This window comes from Stegastes partitus, unplaced genomic scaffold (genome assembly GCF_000690725.1).
Source record: "Stegastes partitus isolate 25-593 unplaced genomic scaffold, Stegastes_partitus-1.0.2 Scaffold700, whole genome shotgun sequence".
Classification (NCBI taxonomy): Eukaryota; Metazoa; Chordata; class Actinopteri; family Pomacentridae; genus Stegastes; species Stegastes partitus.
Window position 1 is genome coordinate 80,309 of NW_007578431.1, and position 23,523 is coordinate 103,831.

The following is a 23,523-nucleotide window of genomic DNA, read 5'->3' on the forward strand; positions in this document are numbered from 1 at the left end:
AGTACAAAACCGATCGTCATTCATCGTGAAAGTATGTTTCTGGTATGTGGAGACTTTCACCAGTCTGCTGTCGTGTGTAGAAGATCTGTACAAAGTGTGTGAGTTTAGTCTTTCCCCCCTCAAAAACCACCAGGTGTAACATCTAACACAGGCCCAACAGAATGCAGAGATCTCATAACTGAAACGCCCGCGCTTAAAAAAAAAAAAAACCCTCGGCGGTCACCGTGAACGTACGAGCTCGTCTGACCCCCGAGGATTTATCGGCTTCTTTTTCCTGTAAGCCACTGAATAAACTCTAAGCGCGGGCTGAGGTTGTCCGAAGGGCGTATTCACACAGCCTCAAGTGGACCGAGGTGGTCGAAGAGTCTGACAGATATCACACGCTCCTGCTAAGAGGATTTGTGGCTCCAGAGCACTCACAACCGTCTTGGAAGAAGAAGGGGAAAGTGTGATCACGACGAAAAGGGATGAAAGAGGACGTGTAGAAAAGTTTAGGGGTGGCTTAAAATGCACATACAAGGGCTTCTGCAGTCACAGTTGGCATGGGAGCTGTGGTCAGAAAACCTCATAAATGTGTAAAACGAGGCCGAACGCTTCATCTACACATGAGACTAACATGTATTTTTGTCTCCAGAGAAGCGACAGACCTCCTGAACTTTCTCCACCTGTCACTTCCCCATGACATGATGAAGCAGACGTATGCATCCGCGATACCCTTTTTAATTGATGCAGCGTGCGAGGAAGCATTCCTCCTGTTTGTTTGCGCGCCTGTCGGAGCCGTGTGCTCCCGTTTGGTGTGGGCGGTAAGCGTGTGTGGGTGTGTGCTCGTCACGCTGCGCTCCAGCTGCCTTGCTTATTAAAGCGGTAAGGGGCTGGGCTGACGTTAACTAGATTCCCGGGCATTTACTTTGATCAGCTTGGCCCTCCCGTTTTTATAGCTGTCTCCGGGCTATGAGTTTAATGCTCCATACATTAGAGCGGCGGTGGCAGCGTCTGTGCGCACACTTAGAGGATACAGGTACACAGCAGATGGAAACAATGGGGCTCATTCAAGAATGCTTCCTCTTAAAGACAGAGATATTTAAATACAAAATACAGATGAAGATTTCTACCACATGCACATACTGCCACTGTGCATGAGTCACTATTGATCCTAAACTGAATGCATGTTCCCGACAATCATTAACACATCGAAACGTCTAATTAAACCTGAAAAAGGGAAGCAATCTATAGCTTAATTTATACTTCTGCACTGGATCTTTGTTGCTAGCATGTAGCAGCGAACGCTACACTATAACCTGACCTGCACTTCCCTAAAAGTCTCTGTACAGTGTTGTTTCACTTGGTGTAAACACAGCACATGTATCTACACAAAAACAATGCTTCAGTGAAACAGAATGTGATATGTAACGCCTGTAATTCCATCTGGGTTGCTCATAATACGAACACAACTGCCAGTGCAGCCACACAATGTCTTCTAGTCTTCACACCTCCATCAGTGCTTGTTAAGGCTCATTTGGCTCCAATGTCTTCTGATTTTTCTGTCTTGTAGTGTTTTTGGTAAAAGTAACGGTTGTTCAGCATTTATTAACTCCAGCATGAGCCACTTAGTTGTGTTGGTGAAGTGCAGAATGACACACAAGTATGAATGCTTGCAATGGCCACTTGTGAAAGCTCCAGCAAAGGCTCTACATAGATTCAATGGAGTAGAAAAAAGGGCTCCGTTTATATTACTTTAATTTTATATGATAAACTGGCCCGAAGCATTTAAAAAAAACACACAACTACAAACCTATAAGCACACAACTTGACTGTGAGGTTGTGATAGTCATCGCTAAATAGATGAAAAACGCAGCCTGTTCACCAACCAGTGTTGCTGGAGTTCGTCAGAAAGATCTTCTCTCAGAATTTCTTCAACTTTTATCACCTGTGAGCTTAATGCTCCAGTGATTCAATAACATGACTGTCAACTCGAATGCTCGCTGAAGCTGATGGAGATACTTCATCAGCTTTTTTTTGGGTATCATGTCATGACCTTAAGTTACACAAATCTCCATTCTAACCTACTGGTGGTGCTTTAAAAAATCCTGGAGACCATGAGAGGGTTTTTAGTATCTGGATTGATCCTCTGTGATGCACATGTCGAAGATATTTCTCTGTAATCTCTTTAACAGCTGGTTCTGCTACTTCAGGCCTGGATGCATTCTTGCTAATAATACTAGTTGCTTTTGGGATCTATTTGTTTTTGTTGTGTTTTTGACACACAGTATCACTATATTTATGCCTTCTGAGATAGATCATGTGTGTGATCTTCAGATTAATCGACTCCACACAAGTTCTTTATTAGTATGCAGACATATGCTCCATCTGGCATGACATTCATCTCTGCAGCGACTGCACTGCACTGTATGCTCTAAAGCGGCGTTGACGGTGAGCTTGTTAGTGATCCTTTCCCTGAGTGGCAACTGAGTACGCCACTGACTGGAACGAGGCTTGAGGGAGAAAAGGCGACAGAACGAGAAACAAGGAACGTACAATGAGGTGAGACAAGAAAGTTGACAACATCGAAGAGCATGTGGAGCGAAAAGAGGCGATAACGGCGAAGAAATCAGAGGAAGCCAATAAGGAGACTGTTTATCCTCCCAGCAGCAGGAACACTGTTTTCCTCTGCGCTCCATTTACCACATTAGCACCAGCTAATTACACACTACTGAATATATTAGACTAACTAATAACCAACAAGAAGCACTGTGGTGTGTCGCTGTGAGTGTGTGTGCAGACCTGAGGCGCTGTGTAGAAGTCATTGGAGGCTGGAGTTGACCACTTTATTCCAACATTTTAACAAGCCTTTTGGGGACCATTCCATCTAAGCTTTTCCCCTTCTGAGACTACAAGTATTTGCATTGCCTGGATTGTGCGTGCAGCAAGAGAACAGGTCATTTGGGGAATATTCCATTTTAGTTTCTCCCTATGGGGCACGAATACAGAGAGAAACTCACCGACTATGAAATGAGGCTGCAATAACTGCATGTCATGAGGAGGTGCCCTGCAGCAGAGAGTGTGTGTGTGTGTGTGTGTGAATGTGAACCAGTGTGCGAGTGTGAACGCACCAGAGTCCTGAGCCAGCATTCTTCACAATGGACGTGCCAGCACTGGATGGAGGTGAGCGGCATCGTGTAGGAGTCCTAAACATAAAAAAAGAAAAGGAAAACAAAGAAATTAGACCAAATTCACGGGACACACACATGCCAGCTACCAACAAACAACCAACACTGTACATTCCCTGACCAACCAACAGTACCAAACCACTAACCATGGAACGACACAGCCAGCAGCCACAGAACCACTGAGCAAGGCAGCATGGGGGCAACTGAACCGGCAACCTGCAGGTCTCACACACACACATACATACGCGAACGTACAGACAGGACATCGGGCAGGCAACGAGCAGAGACGGAGGGAGGCAGGCAGAGGGGGGAGAAGATGAGGGAGAAAGCCGTGAACGAGCCCTGCCGGGCGCTCTCTTCTTTTCGTCATGAAAAGAACGGAGAGGTGAGGGAGGAATGAAAGGGGTGAGGGGAAGGGAGAGGAGCGGAGGAGGGAGGGAGTGCCTTACCCTCCGTAGGGGCTGTGGGAGGAGCCTCTTTATGCCGCTGCCGTAGCCACCAATCACAAGGCCCCTGTACAGGCAGTACAGGCCGAGGGGGAGGGACTTAGGCTGCCTCTCTCCGACCTCATTGGCCAGTGGCCGGGGCCCTGGCCACGCCCCTATGCTCTTGATCTCCGCGCCTGACTGGATAGCAGGCTTCCTCTGCGGAAGGAGGGGGTGAGGGTGGGAGAGGAGAGGGGGCGAAAGGTGGCAGCTAATCATAGAGCCGGGCTTGAACTGGTCGCGCACACACAAACACCACAGTGCTGCAAACACGCGTGTGGACAAACACGCACACACCCACACACACACACACGTGTCGGAGACAGTAACAGCGACATAGCCAACGACTGAAGCCGCTTCGCTTGACTTTGAAAAGACACGACGACTAAAGTCAAGAGCAAAAACTTGGAATTTTAGGAAATCTTCATCATTGGTTACATTTTTTAAATTTCTCGCAGTGCAGCTAATTACATATTAAAATAATTGTCTACAAAATTCACTGACTGGACCTGACATGCTAACAGAACAAAGCACCAAGGTGAGCGTGACGAGTATCATTCTGGTGCTAAGCTGATAAGTATACCTATAATGTTTTACTTTTAAAGTTCCTTTTGAGAACAGGAAGAGATGTTTAAAATATTTCCGAGTATTTGAAATATGAACATAATTCACAGGTCCAATTATGCCCTTTATTCACCCAGTAAATGTCCTCATTAGCATTCCACTGTCTATCCATGAAGCCTCGTGGTTTTATTTCTTGGCCTTTGGTTTGCTGTATTCTTCTGTTTTTATTTTCTTATTCTCTATCTGTTGCATGATATCAGCTGTATGCAGTCCTACACAATGACATACAGGCAGGAATGAAACAAATAAACTAGGTTAGCACAAAAATGTGCGATTTCAGGCAATTTAAAACTAAATTATACGTCGTTACCCAACAGATGTAGTTTACTTTTCCAACACTGTAGCTGTTTGGAATACTTACATGTGAAATTTCTTTCTGTTGCATAAATTAAAGTCAGCCAGAAATTTCTACCAATATTAATTGGTGTCACATATAAAAATAGTGCTATGAATCACTTGAATAAATGCAATTGCGAAACTATTTTCAGAAATCTTAACACAAAAAAATGTAATCTCCCTTCCTAAAATGTCCAGTAGGTGGGGGTAGAAATCCACTCAAGCTTCCCTGAAGAACCAAGTAAGGGACAACTTGAGTCGGCTTGGTTGTTTTCCAGTAATGTCCAGCCATGTGACAATGTAAAGGTTACACTTAGAAAGAAACACTTGGAGAAAATTTGTGTAAACGTGTGCTTCTCAATATATCCAGTGTATTCCTACTAGGAGGCGGCAGTGGAAACCTCCAGCTTCTTTAAAATGCGCCCCCCCCCCCTCTCTTGCCAACTAGTGAGAGTAATCTGATGACTTTTAGATCAGACACGGTGACAGGGAGGGAGCACAGTGACAGGCTAAAGACAGACAGAGACAGATTAGATGGAGGACGTCGAGTGTGCGTACACATGTTTGTGTTTCTCAGTATGCCGCGGTGTGTGTGAGAGATGAGGGACAGTGACAGATGAGCAGAGAAGAGCCGAGTGTCCATGGGGCAGTGAGTGATCGATCGCTGTGCCTTGCCCTCCGTGTCACCTCAGGCGACCAGCGACCTTTAGGAAGCGCAGGCGTCGGTAATTACCCGCTTTACACACACTCGCACGCACGCACACACACACACACAAGCAAGCAAGCGCAGGATGCCGACGCTGCACTGTCCACAAGCTTGAAGGATGACAGGATGGGTACTTGACACAAAGTGGGGAACACAAACACTGATGCGGGGATGTGGGTAACAGCTGCATCTCAAGTGTCTGATGAACATGAATATTGTCCCTCGGTCTGCCTGATACCGCCAACGAAAAGACACGTGGCCGACATTATTGATCTGAGTCCAATCAATCGCCGATACAAGCCGTGAAGCGCAGGAGCATCTTTTCACTTAACAAAGCAATACTTGTACAGATGTTGCACAGATTGTGTGCTGCAACAGCCGTGAACACACTTTATAATTTAAACATATGTTATTCCATTTTTCTTACGTGAAACACCTGCTTTAAACCCGACGATGAAGCAAAAAAGATTAGCTCCGGACATTTTGTAGCACAACAATCATTCATGCCAGCAGACAATCCTTTCGACTTGCAAAGCCATGCAAGGGCTACGACCGCCACAACACAACAGCAACACCACCAGCACTCAAATAGTAAAGAGGGAAGCTCCCAGAAACTGGAGAAATGAGATGCGGATAGTTCCTACATGCACACGTATGCAGCACAAGTATCCAGAATACAGCAGAATGAAGTCATATTACATAAAATGACCACCTGTCACTCAAAGCTAGAAACTAGAGATCAAGTAAAAATGATTCTGCTGAAGGTAAATGCATTTTGTATAAATGTTATTTTCTTGAAGGGAAAGATATGAGTGGAAAAGGGAATTCTATCATTTTGCACAGTGATCAGTATGATTACTGAGCAGCTACACTGAAAGAGGGATAGACCCTCAGAGAAGGATGGATATCTTAAGAGATCCCTGAACCTCTTTCCTAAGTGAGAAATACAGCAAATCTGGGTTATGAAGAAGAATGTGGAGAAGCATTCAACATGAGACAGATGCCTCTGGGGCGCATTTGGCCTAACAATGTTGATTTTGGAGGATCTCACCACTGGACTGGGACTCAGCATCTGTGTGCGTCTAATTGAAAATTTGCTAAATCTGAGTATAGGAGGGAGGGACTGTTTACTACGCTCAAACAGAGACAAGAGCAACATCCTCCTTGGTAGCAAAATTAGTCACTATAAACCCTGTCACTGGCTGAACAGTTTTGAAGATGTTGCACCTTCTGACAAAGGCGCGGTACCTCAATGAAGGCTTGATGTGCAGACAAACATTAATGTCATACTCACCATGCAGATGAGACACTTGTATCGGTCTCCTCGCAGTATCTGCTTCTCCAGCTCTCTGATTCGAGCCTTCAGAGCCTCCATAGTGGTGGCCGTGGACTCCTCCTCCGTTACCCTGAGACAGAGGAAGACACAGACATAGAAAGGTTTAGGTTCAGGTCCACAGCAGTCACCACTGATGAGGCCAGTCCATGTCCACAAAGAGAAGAAAGACGGTTAATATATAGTCGTTTTTTCAGGTCGGGTTTGAAGTGAATTTCATAGTGACACACAAAAGCAGAAGGAAACTGGTCGAATCTCCTCTTTGGTGTTCTGAACCCAAGTTTTGTCTGTAGCTGCGTTGGGGTTGACCTTATAGTCATCAGTCACTGTGCCCAAATGTGTTTTTATGTGATTTTACTATATTCAATTACCAGACTATAAGCCGCTACTTTTTTCACACGCCTTGAACACTGCGGCTTAAACAACAATGCGGCTAATTTATGGGAGGAAGGAGGAAGGAAGATAGCGATCAATGACTTTTCCTGGTAGGCTGCTGTATTTTTTATTTTTTTAACCAGCCGTGTTACAGGCACTGTTTGGAGAAAAGCATTTATTTGTGTATGTTACCGGTATGTATTAAATTAAAAGTTACAAAAAAATCTTTCTGTGTAAATATCTCATGTTACAACGTGGACACCTGCGACTTATAGACAAGTGCAGCCTGTATATGTACAAATAGTTTTTCTTTTTAAAGTTAGTGGGTGTGGCTTATATTCAGGTGTGCTCAATAGTCTGAAAATGATGGTATGTGTGTTGAATTTAATTTCTCTACAGATGCTCATATGACCTTTTGATGCAGCGCAAACCTGCTCTTTTTGTTCCTCACTATGTCGAACATCTTGTTTCCACCGAACCTCCTCTCCATCAGGACACAGCTGGCCATCTCTGAATCCCTTTCCTTTCTCTCTGTGTTCAATATATAGCATTTACATCCTTCTATTTAACACATCTCTATCCTCAAAGGTCCAATCTTACCACAGATTTACAACTTCAGCCCCTCCTTGCCTCCCACCATCCTTTAATTTTTGCTCCACCCTCCTTTGCTCAACTTAAATGCCCTGTCATTTCTTTCTAAGACCTCACGTTCACCTCTTCCATCCCCTGCGTCTTCTTTGTTGTGTTTTCCTATCAGTCCCCACGTCCGTCTATCCCTTGCAATTTATTTCCTGGCCACTGTATTTATCTCCTCATCTCCACGTGTCCTTGCTTCATCCCTCTCTCCTCCAACTCGCTCCATCCAGCATCCTACCTTTCCTCCTGCCTCTGAGCGGCCTCTGATTAATGCGTAGCATGATAACAGAAAATGTGCATTTAACACTGTCCGACAGCATATGAAGCAGCCATAACGAAATCAATACGGACGACGTACGGACCGCAACGCTGATGAAGATGATGATTCGGTGCGGGGAGACGAGACCACATGAGCCAGCTGGTGTTTATTATAGCCATCCACTCGTTCTCTGGCAAGATGCAATAGTAGTGTGTGTGTGTATGTGTGTTAAAAGGAGTGTGTGTGTGTGTGTGTGTGTGTGTATTTATGGTGATGTGGTCATTTTGCAGCTTGATAGCTAGCTGATCTATGGTATCGATCTGGATGGGGAAGGACAAGCGGAGAGAGGGAAAGGGAGGGTGAGAGCAATAAGTGGCTGTGTGTGTGTGTGTGTGTGTGTGTGTGTGTGTGTGTGTGTGTGTGTGTGTGTGTGTCCATTTCCTCAAACAGCAGAAGGGAACCGCTACAGGGGAAAGGAAACAAGGATGGACTTTCTTAATTTCCTTCTGAAAGCCAGGTTTCCGTAAATCCCTTTTTCGAGCAACAGCAGCAGCTTTACGCCGTATCTCCATATCATCAAACGGGCTCATTAAAATAAATTGAACATTGAAACTAAATTGAAGACAAAATTAAAATTAAACATTTCCGGTTTGCACGGCGATCACCAGACTCCTTCAAACACACCCCGTGTTAAGCTGCACTATAAAGCTCAGCGGAGGGGCCTTGTTAGACAAGATTTTCCAGTGGCAGCAGAAATTCTCACAAAACTTTGATGGCTCCACTGTACTTAGAGCATGTAATGGTGATTAATGGGAGGGGAAGAGCAAAAATGCCCCAAACAATCTCTGAATATTACTAAAAGCCACAACAGAGGGCTAAAAATTCCTTGAAGATTCCAGAACAACATCCTAATCCTTCATTAAACCTGATGTTATTTTCATTTTTCATTTCTATTTCCATCTCACACCATTACTACTTAAATGTCCAACTACATACAAGGTAGGAAATGGGCATTCCTGCACCTGATACCTAACTTGGCTGTTGTGATGGACATCGTTAAAAGTTTCAACTGTTACTGAAGAAATCAAACCAAATCCTAGGCTGTCCTGTCCAATGTGACAACTGAAAAATAGACTTGTTTGGTGTTGAAGAGGTGACTAAGATGAACCTCTGTTTCTATAAAGCTTGCAGGGTTCCTCCACCCAAACATAGCCTTTGACAGCTAAAAGATAATCTCAGCTCTGTTAGAGTTCCCCTCTGCCCACCGATTAAACCCCCAAAACTCATCTCTTTGTGTCGAAGTTCAACACCCAGAAGTTTCCCCCCATAAAAACAGCCCATTCCTACTTTAAACTAGCTGAGATGTAACTCTACACCATTGCTTTAGATTTAGTCCACACCTCTATCTCCACTCACAAGCTGCAGCTCGAGCACACCAGCTCACCTACACTGTAAAACTACTCTGCACTACACAATGGACAGTTGTAATATCTCAACACGTTTACACTACGCAGTACTGGAGGAATGCTAATGCCTACACGTGTCATTAAGGACACTATTTTACTTCATTAATGCTTGAACTTCTTTTGAGTATTCGATGAAGTCTGACTTGTTGAATAATTTCATGTTCCATGGCTATTACTTCATCACTACTTGATTCTGTTGATGTTGTTGATTGTAAGGTTGATAATGAAAGATAACAAATCCTTAGCTGAAGCCCTGTTTTTGGCATTTTCTTGCTTTAAATTCATCTCAAAATGATCAAGATCTCCATTTGTTGGGTACTGCCCCTTACAAAAGTAAACAATAGATATTTTAATGATTCCTACATTGAGTTACATCACTTTTCTTCCTCCACAACGAGGCTGGTTGGGTCAAGTCCTCTGACTGAACACCGCCGTGCCACCACAAATATAACCAGTCGTTCTGTTTCCTCCCTCAGATCTCTGGGTAAAGCTGACCTGTACGAGCTCCTCCCCGTAACCCCGTCATCATCATCCAGTGTCTATAAAGACCTAGCCTGACTCGCCACCCCCGTGCCCTATAAACTGCTTTACCCTCTCCTCTTATTAGTGCTGAGCTTGTAAAAAGCCATTTAGCCTTGATTAGCCTGCTAGCTTATAAAGCAGCAGTGGACTCTGGGTTGGACGGAGCTGGACGGGGGGTTGTCCCTCGAACAAGGCTGTGTCTTTCTTTTAACAGCTCCAATAAATCCCTCTGTCACTCAGTCACCCACAAAACTCCGCTAAAGGGGGTCTCCTTCCTCGTCTGAAGCGGGGCAAATAAAGGAGACGGGGAGGGAAAGTTTTACTCTTAAAAAAAGATTTGTATGGCTCATTTTCTCTCAAAAGCACTCACATCTAATACCTATTGTCTCTTCTATCTTGAGAATGAATATTCATTTCCCACAGCCATTTTATAAAAAGAAATTGTTTAATGTCCCGATGCAGTAAAAACACGTTAATCTTTCTTAACGCGGCCGTGGCCATCTAAACAAGGGCTGGAGGGGGGAAGTGAGAGTGGAGTGCAGAGATTTAATGGAGGTAAATAAGAGAAGAGGATGACTTCACAGGGCCAAGCGAAGGAAAGACAACCCTCTGGGGCAAAATGTGACATGCAGGGAGACAAACAGCCTCTCAAACCAGCAAGATCCACAAGTAAAAATCCTTGAGTTTTAGAACGTTGTGCGCTATTTGTGTATGCCACGGAGTTAAGCTGGCTCATGGGTTTTCAACCTTTTCAGTCTCGGAGCCAAAATGGGAAAATTTATCTCACTCTGGGACCAGGTTTAGCAAACATGTCATGTAGACTAGGAGAAACAAATTAACGGTTCAGTCTGGGTTGTATCTTGAAATGCGAGGTATTTCTGGGTCAGAAAAGTGCTCGAGAAAAGTCTGAGAGTTTCTCAGTGTAGCGGTGGATGGGAGTCTCAGGAGGAGACAAATTATTTATGCTGCTTTATATCCTACACATGTTGTATAGGTTGTATGAGTGGTGGTCATTGAACTGCAGTGTGTTACGGTTGTGATTTAATAGTGTTTTAGTGCTTTCGATTCTGCTTATTACATCAAATTTGAATCCTTTAAAACCCCTAATAGAACATTTGTAAAAAACTTTCGCCAGGAACCACTTAAACTCGGAGACTTACTGTAACTGAGGCTTCTAATTCCCTTTTGCTGGCAGAGAAGGTCGAAACGCGATAGTTTGGAATGAAAGTTTATTATTCTGTAGTTACAGCATAAAAACTAAATGAGCAGCTAAATATTAAATGTCAATGAAATGTATCTGACAACATGAAGTAACAGCTGTAGCGTACTTATTATTTACGAGCTCCGAAAACTGGAGGGTCCTGGATTTTGACTCTCACTCAGAAGGATCCTTCTATTACAGAAAGCTCGCTCTCATCTTGGTCTTGCTGAACTGGAAAACATACAGCTCACTTCCAATCGCAGACAGAAAGGTGCTTTTTACTCAGAAAAGATCTTTAGTTGCTGCCAGAAGTCGAGTTACTTCAGGATTTCTTGTTAAGTTGATAAAACTAATTATGTCTACAATCTGTTGCCACTTTGTCCCTCAACACAACTAGCTAAGGTGCAGGCTCAGTGTCTATACTATCATACTATATGGCGTGGCAAAAACAAAGATCTAGTATGTCTTTATATGCAGTATGCCAAAAAGTATGCTTTTGTCAGCATTCTGGACCACAATCCTCTGTGCAGTTGAAGATATGTCATGTAAGCAGAGCTGGTCCGAATAGCAATTTCTGGTCTCTGGATATTAGGTCCAACTAATGACGAATATCCCGAATATGGGCGGGCGTTCCCGCCATCAGCTGAACATTCGGAGATCAAAATTGGTATCCCGAAACCAGCACAGCGACCGAATATTTGGACATTCAGGTCCAGCCCTACATCTAAGTCACGGAGTCTTGCTCAAGTAACAAATCTGAGCTGCTGAGAGCACACTAACGTAGATTTTATACTGTAGACCGCGATGAATATAAGAGCAAGACATCCAAAGCTTATGCAGTGATAAAGTAGTATGTTGCATGAATGCTGCATGCAAGGGCATATATTTGGCAAACGATGCTGTTTATACTGACAATTTAAAGAACAAGTTGGAATGTAGGGTTCGAGTGTTGACTAAATATTATAATTTTGCCGCCTGACTGCAGTGTATATTAATCTCTGCCAATAAAATAGAGGAAGAACAAATAACCACGATGACACAAGACTATTTAAACAAAGCAAATCTGTGCATTTTGCAGATCTTTAGAATAAAAAAACGTTTAAACCCACACCTACATTATTCAGTCTATATTTAACACTGGACTGATCTGTGTCTGGGACTCTGTTGAGTGAATTTTGGGTCAGTACAACAGTCTAAATATTTATGTGTATTCCTGTGATTAAAGATATTTACTGGTATGTGCTGTACATCTGTCTTCTTTATGTCTGAGTGTTTTTAGGCTTTGTGAGCACACTGGGAGGAGGACCCGGTCTAGTAGGTTTTAACTTGTGGCCTTGATCTGAAGGCTTGGCATAATAAAACCTGAGGAACTTATACTGATATACAACTCCTACCCACACAACATGCTACTGCTCCAACTTAGTTACTGCCCCTCAGGGCCGTGTGGATGGTGTGTGCACGTATGTGAGCCAAAGAAAGAAAGAAAGTGAAACTGCGGTGCATTTCCAGCTCAACTCATCCCTATGGCGGAGAGCAAGCAGGAGAGCCCGACAGAGACAGATAGATGGCCCTGCCTCCCCTCTATTTAGCGCCGTGTCCCCAACGTGTGTGGGGCTATTTCTCATTTCATTAGTGTGTGTTTGTGTGTGTGTGTGTGTGTGTGTGTGTGTGTGTGTGGCTGAAGCTCTCCACCATCCATCTCAATCAGTCCTGTGTCTTAATCTACTGTCTACCTACATTTTGGCCTCACTCGGCTTCTCCCTCAACACGGGTGCAAACAAATGATAAAATTACACATCAATTAATTCTTAAAGCATTTTGGCGCCGTATTCTAGAAAACATTTTACCCACCAGGTAGTGATATAAACCTCTCACATGTATGTGCAGTAAAAAAAAAAAAAAACCTGCAGCGGTAAATCCCTTCAGAGCGTCATTCTCTGCTGTGCCCTGTTAACCGAGGCCTTAACTACACTGACACACCATGATAAAACATTTAAGTCACTATTGATTTCCCCTGCCTCTGCCCGATACGTGTGTGTCACTGTGTGTGTGGGCCTCAGATGGCGAAAAGGCAAAAGGAGAGGGGGGGGGGGGGATCTTGTAAGTGCCTGAGAAGAATTGAGACAGAGGACGGGATGAAACGAACAAGAGAAACGGGAAAGAGAAAAGAAGGGGGCAAGAGACAGAAATGCAGTTTAGCGACGGAGCAATAAAGCGAAGAGAAGAGAAAGGCAGAGATGGAGACTGGCCGGTGTGCATGTAAGTGTGTGTGTGTGTGTGTGTGTGTGTCGGGGGGGGTGGGGGTTGGAGGATAGAAATCTAGCTTCATCACTTCCAAATTGAGGACAGATTCAATTATTTGCAGAAACCACATGGAAATCTCTCCGCATTGTTCCAGCTGGAGCACCAAATTTGGCAGCAATCGCATTGGCGGCATTGGAGAGACCATTTATCTTGGAGGGGAAAGAGCGTCTCAGGCGTTGTATGTGTATGCGTGTATATATGTGTGTGTGTGTGTGTGTGTGTGTGTGTGTGTGTGTGAGCTCATTTATCTTGCAGGGGAATGAGCAGGGGAACGAGGACGCCCCGGGAGGCGACCAGATCATTACCCATCTGGGATCAGAGACACAGAGAGAGAGAGATTTCACTAACGCTGCCCTGTGCAAAGCCACATGCATGCACGCACACACACGCGCACACACACACACACACATACAGAGACACACACACGCGTGTACAATGTATCAATGTAACGAAAGGAGACAAATCTCATTTTCATTTGGGGACGGAGGGGCACAGAAGCTCCACAAATACGTGCATTTATAGCGAGCGGAGAGGAGTGAGGCAGGGAATTGTTCCAGCCAGCCAGCTGACTGCTTGTTCCAATGCAATCATTCAGCATCTAGTCGGCTTCCTTTAAATGGATACTTAGATTAAGGCATGTTCTGCTCCAGGTGGCCACTAAAGCCGAAGCCAGGACATCATGTTGAGACACACGCCGGCATTTGTGTCATAAAAAAGTTATAACATCCGATTGTCTGCAGAGAAATTGAAGCCATTACTGATATTTATGTTCCCTAATTTCTCAAATTGCATGCAGGAAGCATCGTGCTGTGCATGGACAAGCCTCTAGTCTCCACTCGGTTACTGCAGCTCAGCAGCTCAGACCAAAAATTCCTTTGAAGAGGGTGAAATAAGATGTTCTAATGTCAGAATATAAGCGATTTTATCTACATGGGCTGTTTTCTCTGCACATTTTAGATTTTAATATCACAATCATTTTCATTTCATTGTGGGAAGCCAAATATCTGAATAATTATGCAGTCCTTTTACTTATATGATACGCGTGCTCTGTTTCTTTTCAGTAAGTGAAAAATTGTGTACTAACAGGAATGCTTGGGTTTGCTTTAACACTAAAATCTCAGCTGGCAGCCTGCCTGACTGAGGGTAACTCACAGCCCAACTATGAACTCTGAACTTACAACTCTTGCAACACTGAAGAAGAAACTGTACAATACGTGGACCCGTCCTGTCAAGCAGATACCTGATCTGCTTACTGAGAGCATCGGGTCAGCACTAACACTGAACCGATGGATCCGATTGGTGTAACCTTAGCATCAATACTGACCTGTCAACATCTTCTTTCTCGCAGACACAAACACACACAAAATAAAACTACCACAGACAACAATTTATTAAACGCTCCCCCTGGCTCAGCAAACACACACACTTCACACAGTTCCTGCCTTGCAGTGCTGTTTCTGATCAATACTCTTCAAGCTGCTCTGCTTATTCACCTGTTATCCCCTCTGCTGATATTTAATATGTGGAACACACGCGCTCACAGAGTGCTGATTGATTCATTTAAATGAAGCATTTATCACATTTAGCCCTCCCAGAGGTGAAGAAGGACGCGTTATGTGAAGCTGTAAACATGGAGACAGTCGAGAACATGCAAGTTGGAATGAATTAAAAAGCCTTTTTGTTTGTTTTCCACCACTGTCAGGCTACAACTGATCAGGGAGCTGGCCTGTAATTTAGGGATCTGGTTACAGGACAAACACAGCTCTGTCACTTTTCTCTAGTATTTTGCCAGTGGGAATAACTGAAGAGGGAAAGGTTAGAAAAATGAGATGAGAGCGGGGGTTATTCTTCACAGCGCTTTAGGTGGACAAAGGGAATCAGTGGAAGGCAACAAGCTAATGTGTGTGTGTTCGTATACAGGGCGAAAGGACAGCAGAATATACCAGATATGGAGATGAAACCAATCAACCAAATCCCTCTTTCTTTTTGCTTGCTTCCCCACCAGTGTCTCTCTCTCACTCCTGCAATGAGCTGACCTCAATTACCCATCGGGGGACGAGACGTGTGAGTGTGTGTGTAAGTGGGAGATTGTTTATTTGTAGCAGAATGTGAATGAGGAGATGGAAATGAGGGAATTACAGAGCGCTGGCCTGTCACACACAAAGTGTTCTGATAAATAGGGCAGTGTGTCTGTTTGTGGGTGTGCTTACAACCCAGCCAGGTGAGACGGATTGGTTTTAATGTCCGACTGTCAATATGAGATGGGTGTGTCTACATGTAGGTGTGTCTGTTTGTGGGTGTGCTTACAACCCAGCCAGGTGAGACGGATTGGTTTTAATGTCCGACTGTCAATATGAGATCATTCTGCTCAATAATAATCAGTTTCCCAAATTCAAATAGCAGTCGAGCCATTCTGGAAGAAAACTGGATGGCATGTTTGATATTCTGTCTTTGCTCTTTCTAGAAGATTTTCTCTTGAAAAATATTCCAAAACCACATACTGTGTGTATACATTTTGCATGTGTCTTGTGCATCTAGTACCTGTTTGTGTCTAATAATGATCCTCAGCCAGCTTGGTGCTCTCAGAGAACACGACGACACAGAAAATCAATACCCAGCAACACCCTCACATGCACACACATGCACCCAGCAAAAACACAATCCACTCAAAATCTATCATTTATGACGGTCAACAAGTGGACTCTCCCACCAGTAAGAGAACTCATCAGAAAGTCACGGAATCGCCATGAGAGTGAGAGATACGGAGGTGGGACAGTCATTCTCTGTCACAACTTTATCATAACATGGGTGTGCAGGTTTGTGCGTATTTCTGTGCTACCTACTTTTCAATCTCGCTGTTTTTACAGGTACGTGGGACGCAGGAGGAAGAGGAGGAAGATGAAGGAGTGCTGGGGTCCGTCTTGCTGCTCTCTCCGTTGCTCGTTGAAGGCATCTCTGTAAAGACAAAGACAGGTAATGCTGAATGGTGACTTGTCCAGCTGCAGTAAGAACTCACCTAGCTCACTGCTAAAGATGAGATACAATATAAAAGTGAGTTATGTAGCTAATGAGCTCTTTGTGGGAGAAATGGTCAAACAATCATTCATTGAAGACACATAATGTTAAAATTCCAGACATAACACGATGAAAACAATTTGGATTTTCAGTCACATTAAAGATTAACTCTCAGAACCCGAACTCTGTGAATGGTTTTTGCTCCTGTCACATTTTTACTCACTGTGGGCTCATTTTTCACGGCAATAAAAAGTCCTACAAACTCTATCACCTCGATGTCTAACCTGCACTTGAGCTGAAATGTCCCTAAATTTTTGTCACGTGAGTATTTATTACATCTCATTTACAAACGGAGTGCAGAATTTTTTGTGTTCTCTTGGTTGTTGCAAACACTTTATTTCTGGCTAATTGTTAAATTACACATGTAGGATAAAGTGATTTTAAGGAACTATTACAATCTTAAGCTTAGAATTGGTTAATTTTTAAGGTGGACTCATAAGTCACACATGATTAGTTCCAGGACAGTTGGAATTTAGAAAATCTGATGGTTTTTTTTGTTTGTTTTTTCAGTGTCTGGCTTTGACAAATGGTGTAATTTTGGCTTTTTTAAAAAATTGAACATGCTTTTCAAACCCACTGATGGGTTTTGGGGGCCGAATGGTCAACTATCAAATAATGATTAAAACATTATCCTGCTGAAAGAGGCCACAGCAAGCAGGGAACAGTGAAAAGGTATATGTGGTCTGCAGCAGTGTTTAGGTAGGTGGTACATGTCAAAGCAACATCTCCTTACCATCACTGGCCCATTTGGAGAATTCAGGCGTTATTCTGTTAGAAGGCATCCCGCCGCTGCAACAAAGAGACACAAATGAAATGATTTAAGTAACAATGGTAGAATTAAGTCAGCATTCTGGTAGTATGTCTGGTAGTCAAGCCTCCATACTTGAGTACAGCTCCCCGTAGTGCTTCTCTCTCCCTGGCTTCTCCCTGGTCCTCTCCAGCACCAGAACAGGGGATGATGTCGGCCTCAGTGTACTGGGCTTTGCCGTACTCCAAAGTGTCGTCTCCGTCCACGTCAAGGTCGGCGTCGCTGTCCGCTGCGCTCTCCTTGATACTACACGTGGCAAAACCTGTTCCTGCGAAAAGAGAACGAACAATTTGCAGTGTTACTTTTGTTTAATCGGTAGATCGAAGGGCACAAAAATCAGTGAATGTTGTTGAATAACTGATACAGAGATGCTTAAATTATTAGCCTTACAATTCTGCCTCTTTTATGAAACAACAAAAGCACCACAATCGCAAAGACATATCTTGCAAGGCAAACTTGTAAAGCGTTATTTAAGTGCAGTCTTTTTACAATGTCTTGTGAGACAGAACAGCTTATAAAATTAATTTGTTTGTCCTCAACTTCCAACTTGATATCACAGTCAGACGTTATCAGCATCTGTCTTCGAAACACTAGAAATATACTTTAAATACAACAGAATCTGTGTAAGAGGGTGACAGAAACTCCACTGAGACCTCCACTAACTTCTTGAGACATTTTAAAAGTTAAACTTAGCTGCACTAAAAGTTTAGTTTTCCAAATTAAAGACTTTTTAGAAATCCTGGAGTTAGGTGAGAAAAAGATGGGAGATTTGGTCAGAGACAAGAAGGCAAGGAGAGAGACGGCATGTAGACTTGGGGTGAACTGATGGAGACTGACACCTCACCCATCAATCTCTGAGAAAACGAGAAAAAAAGGGAGTGTGCACGTGTGTGTGTGTGTGTGTGTGTGAGAGAGTGTGTGTGAGTGGCACTTCTATAAACCCAGTGATGAACGCTCAGACAAACCCTTACCACTGCTTGACTGCTCCCTTCAGCTCCACTTAACCACAGAGCCGGCTATGTGTGTGTGTCCGTCACTTAGAGGTGTCTCTTCAATGTTTGTTTGAGACTGTCTGTCCCTCTGTCACTTAGGCCCTGTCTCTCCAACCCCTTGAAGGTGTGTGTGTGTGTGCGAGTCTGTCTACCTGTCACTTACACCATGTCTATCCTCCACGCAAAGGTAGGCAGAGGTAGGTGTGTGTGTGTGTGTGTTCGAGTGTGTATGTCGCCAACACCACTGTTCAAACTGTGTGTGTTGTGACTCTGAAGCTGTCTGTGTGGGTCTACCAGTGACAGGCCTGACAGCCATCTTATTTACACCTATTCCAATTTCTACAAGCTCTCAGCTGGACTAGTGTGCGGTGTGTGTGGGGCACCACAGAGAGTTGACAGCCATCCTATTTAACCCGCCTGTCCCAGTGTGCGAGTCTCAATACTAGACTTCCTATAACAGTTGCTCTCAGTGCACTGCCGTATCTCACTGCACTATGGTGTCTTTGTCAAAGTGCAAATCAGCCGCTGGGGCTCGTCTCCGGGACTTTTCTGGGATTTAAACATCTGCTACGGCTGCCGCTTCTCCTCCTGCCTAACTCCGTAATTCACTCTTACTCGAGAAAAACATAAAAAATGAAAAAGGAGGAGAAAGCGGGAACGTGTGCGACTCAAAGCCACCGCGATAAAACGCGCCACCAATGCTAAGCCGTTTTACAGCAGACCCATGGTTTTTAGTGATCAAATAAAAAGGACCTTTTAATTTTTATTTGGTCTCGGCGGCAGAGGGGAACATATGGGAACAATGGCCACGGAGTGTAAATCTAGCAGCCTGTTCAGCTACTGAGGCGATAGTTTTTCAGGGCATGGTAGAAGAACGGGGCATATGTCGTACTAACGCGTGTCAAAGCAGCGACATACGATATATTTGACTCTCCCACTTTTCCCTAACCTTCCTAAGCACTGATCCTCAATAAAAAGCCTTGTTTAGACTCAGCTTAAGCACCTTGATTTTGGTAAAAACTCACTATTTCAAGAAAAGAGGTACAGTCTTCCACCACGTGTTTTTTAAACATAAAAGATTTTGTTTGTCGTCTATTCTGCACACATCACTTTGTAGACCTGTACGTTATTTACAACACTTTGTCGACTCATTTGCTATCATGTTACAGGTCACATTTTAAGTTCCACTCCTCCTTTTAAGGAGCACTTCAGGGCGTCCCTGTGGCTCAACTGGTTAAGCAGGTGACCCATGTATAGGGGCTTAAGTCCCCGATGCAGTGGCAATGAATCGAGTCAGACTCTCTGCATGTCCTTCCCCACTCTTCTCCCTAACTTTTCCTGCCTCTCTTCAACTAACCTCTTCAAGAAAAGCCAAAAAAATAATATTTAAAGGAGCAAACCAGCAATATTTTATTATTTTACGTTACATACACTTGCAGGAGACACATTAAAAAAAAAAAAAAAATCAATGCTGCAGAAGCTATCAAACTCTGATTTTTAATTCCCAATATGACCACTGGATCCTGCATACCCCATACTCACCAAACCTCTAATTAGAAAGCTGTGTTTCTGCTAATGATTTTGAGTCTTCCAGCACCAGGCACAAAAGCCTGATGACATCAGTATCCAGGAAATTGTACAACTGAGTGTCATCGAGTACTACAGGCTGAACAGTAGAAATCGGTGAGGGTGCACCGGGGTCAGCCAAGCTGAGCGACGTAAATAAGAAGCTGTGAGTGCTGCCAGCTTTCTAATCCATCAGCTCTGACTGAGTGACCAACAAGATGATAGGGAAACAGATAGCTTCAATTCCAAACCACGGAAGCGCCGCTACACGTGCTCCAGTGAGATGTAGTGGTTGTGGGAGTGGCGGTCGGGGCACAATCCAATCAACTGGTCAGACTATAGATGTTGTGGCCAGTTGATCACCACATCAGGAGGTGGAACATGGACACACAGGCATGGCTGCTAACGATGAATTTAAAGATCATCTCTGTCAACACCACAGTTGAGGATTTCCACTTTGAAACTGCAGTGTACTACTGACGGTTTTGAAAACACAGACTCAGACTTGGTATGGCTGAATTACTCCAATATTACAACCTGCCATTGTGCAGTTTAGAGCAGTTACACAGGGTTTGAGCAGAGCTGTAGGTGAGCTGGTGTGCTTGATCTGCAGCGAGCAGGGAGGCAGGGACATCCTACATCTAGATTATACTTTCTGCAGGATTCAACAGTGTCGCGTTAAATCTAAGCCATTTTAATGCAATAAGAGACTATTTCCATGGAAATAAAACAGTGGATATGTAGCTGATGCACAGAGGTGAGTTTTTAGGGGTTAAATCAATGACTGGAGAGGGACTTTAAAGTTGTGTATTTAGGGTTTATGCACTTAGCCTTCATGGGTGTGTGTTGCCTCAAAAACGTTACCGCACAGAAATGAAAATCCGATGTAGAGACCATAAGAACTGTGATTGTAACAGAACAATCTAGCGTTACCATGGTTAGCTACGATTACATCAATTACTCTTAAGTCCTTGCGAAGAAATATCTTTTTTTGGCATTTTATGTCTACATCCAACAGTGACAATGGGCAGATGATGGGAAACGAAGGACACAGAGAAACAAAAACTGTTCTTCACCGTCAGCATCTTAGCTCCTACGCTGACCAAATACTGACCAAATTCTGCTTAATTAAGTGAAGCTGTGAAAATCACCTGTTTAATGGATTCACAACAATTTCACCATTTCAGTTTTTCAAAATCATGGCCATTACTTTCTGGATGCACGTTTTGTTTTTTGTTTTTTTTTCTGAACACCCAAAGCATTCATTTAATACACTAAATGGAAAATCTGAGTTTCCATTCATGTTAAATGCTCCTCCTTCAGGATGGATATGACGCTGTGTTTCTTACTAATACGCCTGCACTTCAAAGCTGGATTCCACCTGGTCTGATGTGTGTGTACACACACTGTCCATGCCTGTGGTGTGTTCACTGTGAGTATACATGTGGCCTGTTTGCTCTGCATGTGTGTGCTGGCGGTGCTTCTATCTGTCCCTCTAAGCAGTCTTGGCAGGCCAATCTAATCTGGCCAGGAAAAGGTCAGCCCCACTCTAACTGCCTTTCACTCACATTATGCATCGACGCCCCCTCCTCTCGTTTTTTTCTCTCCGCCTTTATTCTTCCTCTGCACACCTTCTTCTCCCTCCTTTTTCTATCATTTCTTACCCACATATCCTCCTTGTATCTTTTCCTTTTGCTCTACTTAATAGTTTCTTTACTTCTCTTCCACTTTATCATTCCCTTTTCTTCTCCGCTCATGCGTCACTTGTTTCCTCTCGCTCCTGTACTCGATGAACAGTTTCCCATCTTCTCTGCAACATCAGGCGAATCAATACACACACACACACCGACTCCTGCACGGCCATCGTGGTTTGCCTCATTATCATAACTGCTCCTGCATATCGTTGACTGCTTAACATGCTAACTACGCATTTTATCCTCCGAGTTACACGCGTCATGACAGCGACAAAAGAGACCCTCAATTTCCATACGTGTCACCGCGACGAGGCTACAAGTACAGATCTGAACAGGCAGGCAGGATCAAAGGACTCATCAGGCTGACTGGCAGCTCGGCTCAACCAATCGACCGACCTCGGCAACATCCCGTTACCATAGCAATTATCGGGACCCCCTAAGAAGCAGAGAGGAGTTGTGTCACAGGTCATCACACTATCTTTCTGCCATTTACAGGTCAGAGATGGAGAGAGAGCGAGAGAGAGAGGGAGAGGCAGAGCGATGGGGAAAGGGACACAGACACAAAGACATGAGACGGTCATCTTTGAAGTCCATTTACAAAGCGAGAGATTTCTCCCCTTCTCAATCCCTCTGGGCCATCTCAACCCGCAATAATCCCCCTCTTCTCCTCCTCAGTCTCTCAGGACGGCCCGATATCAAACCTCAGGATCTGTCTGCCTGCCGCCCTGTCTGCCTTTCTGTCTGTCTGCGGCTAAAACTCACAGATCAATGATTGTGTGCCGAACTTTGATTACGTTTTGACTTTTCCAACTCGGGGAAGATGCAAAATGCACAACAACACGATACAGAGAGGGAAAGCACAGAACAGTAACATATAACCCTGGTGCACAAATGAACAATGTCAACGGATGACAAGATTACATGTGTATATTGTGAGATTACCGCCTTGGCCATTTCAAGCTTAAATTTGGCAAAAATGGTGGTTTAAAGTCCTGAACCTTTCCCTGCTTCCAATTAATAACTAAATACGAACGCATAGATTTAAATCTTCCATTCTGATGTCTTGAGACTTTGAAAGTGTCTCTCTAATATCCCTTTTTAAAATAACCATGCAAAAATATAGACTACAGACACTAATTGTCAAAGAGCTATTCAGAAGAAAGCTGACTGATTAAAGAGAAATCTCAGTTTCATACATTTTGGTGTAGCTGTCACAGCTTTTACACTGCACTGTCAAATTAGTGGCAGAAACAATTAACTGCTGGTTAAATGAAATAAGCAATTTAAAACGACCACCTGGGGTTTTGCAGAGTTTAGAAATAGATCTTGAAGACTGAATATGCAATTGGCATACTGAAAAATAACAAAACTGTTTGATGAGTACAAGTTATGATAAGCACGAGTTAGGAACTAAATTTCAATACCTTCTTTGTGCAAAGCTACATAAAAAAAGTCAAGCTGGCCTGACGTTGGTCTGGTCACATTCATATTTACTTATGCTTGATTTGAATCTAAATTCTGCCAATTTTAGACTAATTCGTGTAATGGTAATGCTTTTTTGTGGTGCTGCTTTTCTTATATTTAACTAATTCTTGGCTTTTTTTTAAACAGGAAAAACGAAGAGAGGAACTTTGAAGTCAGACAACAGGAGTGACGTGCAGAAAAGGTCTGGGCTGAATCAAACTCTGACCATTCACTTTTGGCGAAGATAAAACAGTCTTGCAGAAAAACAGCAAGAAAAAAAATCTTAAAATGAGGTTCCCACAAAGTTTTGTTTCTGGTATCAGTGACGGACCCGTTTCTTGGATTAACACTGACATCAAAAAAGGTGTGTAAATACTTGGCCCTATCATAACCCACTAAATTAGGGACAAACTGCATTCGTCTCCTACGCAGAGACTTTATATGCGTTTGGTAAACCCACAAAATAAACTCAAGTTACTTTGCGGCTCAGAAAGCAGACACCGAGTCCAC

General features: G+C 43.6%; 1 protein-coding gene across 8 annotated transcripts in view; it reads right to left on the reverse strand.

Annotated features, from left to right (window-relative positions):
• The window catches only part of rnf220a (ring finger protein 220a), a 200,373-nt gene that overhangs the window by 3,806 nt on the left and 173,044 nt on the right, over positions 1–23,523 (reverse strand). For 5 of the 8 annotated variants that reach the window (XM_008290870.1, XM_008290871.1, XM_008290874.1 and 2 more), the window contains 6 exons: positions 17,373–17,565; positions 17,223–17,278; positions 16,258–16,369; positions 6,613–6,724; positions 3,617–3,811; positions 3,111–3,185 (listed from right to left, as the gene is read on the reverse strand). In XM_008290870.1, coding sequence (XP_008289092.1) covers positions 3,111–3,185; positions 3,617–3,811; positions 6,613–6,724; positions 16,258–16,369; positions 17,223–17,278; positions 17,373–17,565 — 743 coding nt within the window. The remainder of the gene's footprint in view (positions 1–3,110; positions 3,186–3,616; positions 3,812–6,612; positions 6,725–16,257; positions 16,370–17,222; positions 17,279–17,372; positions 17,566–23,523) is intronic. The other 3 variants (XM_008290876.1, XM_008290877.1, XM_008290878.1) reach the window with 1 other exon arrangement.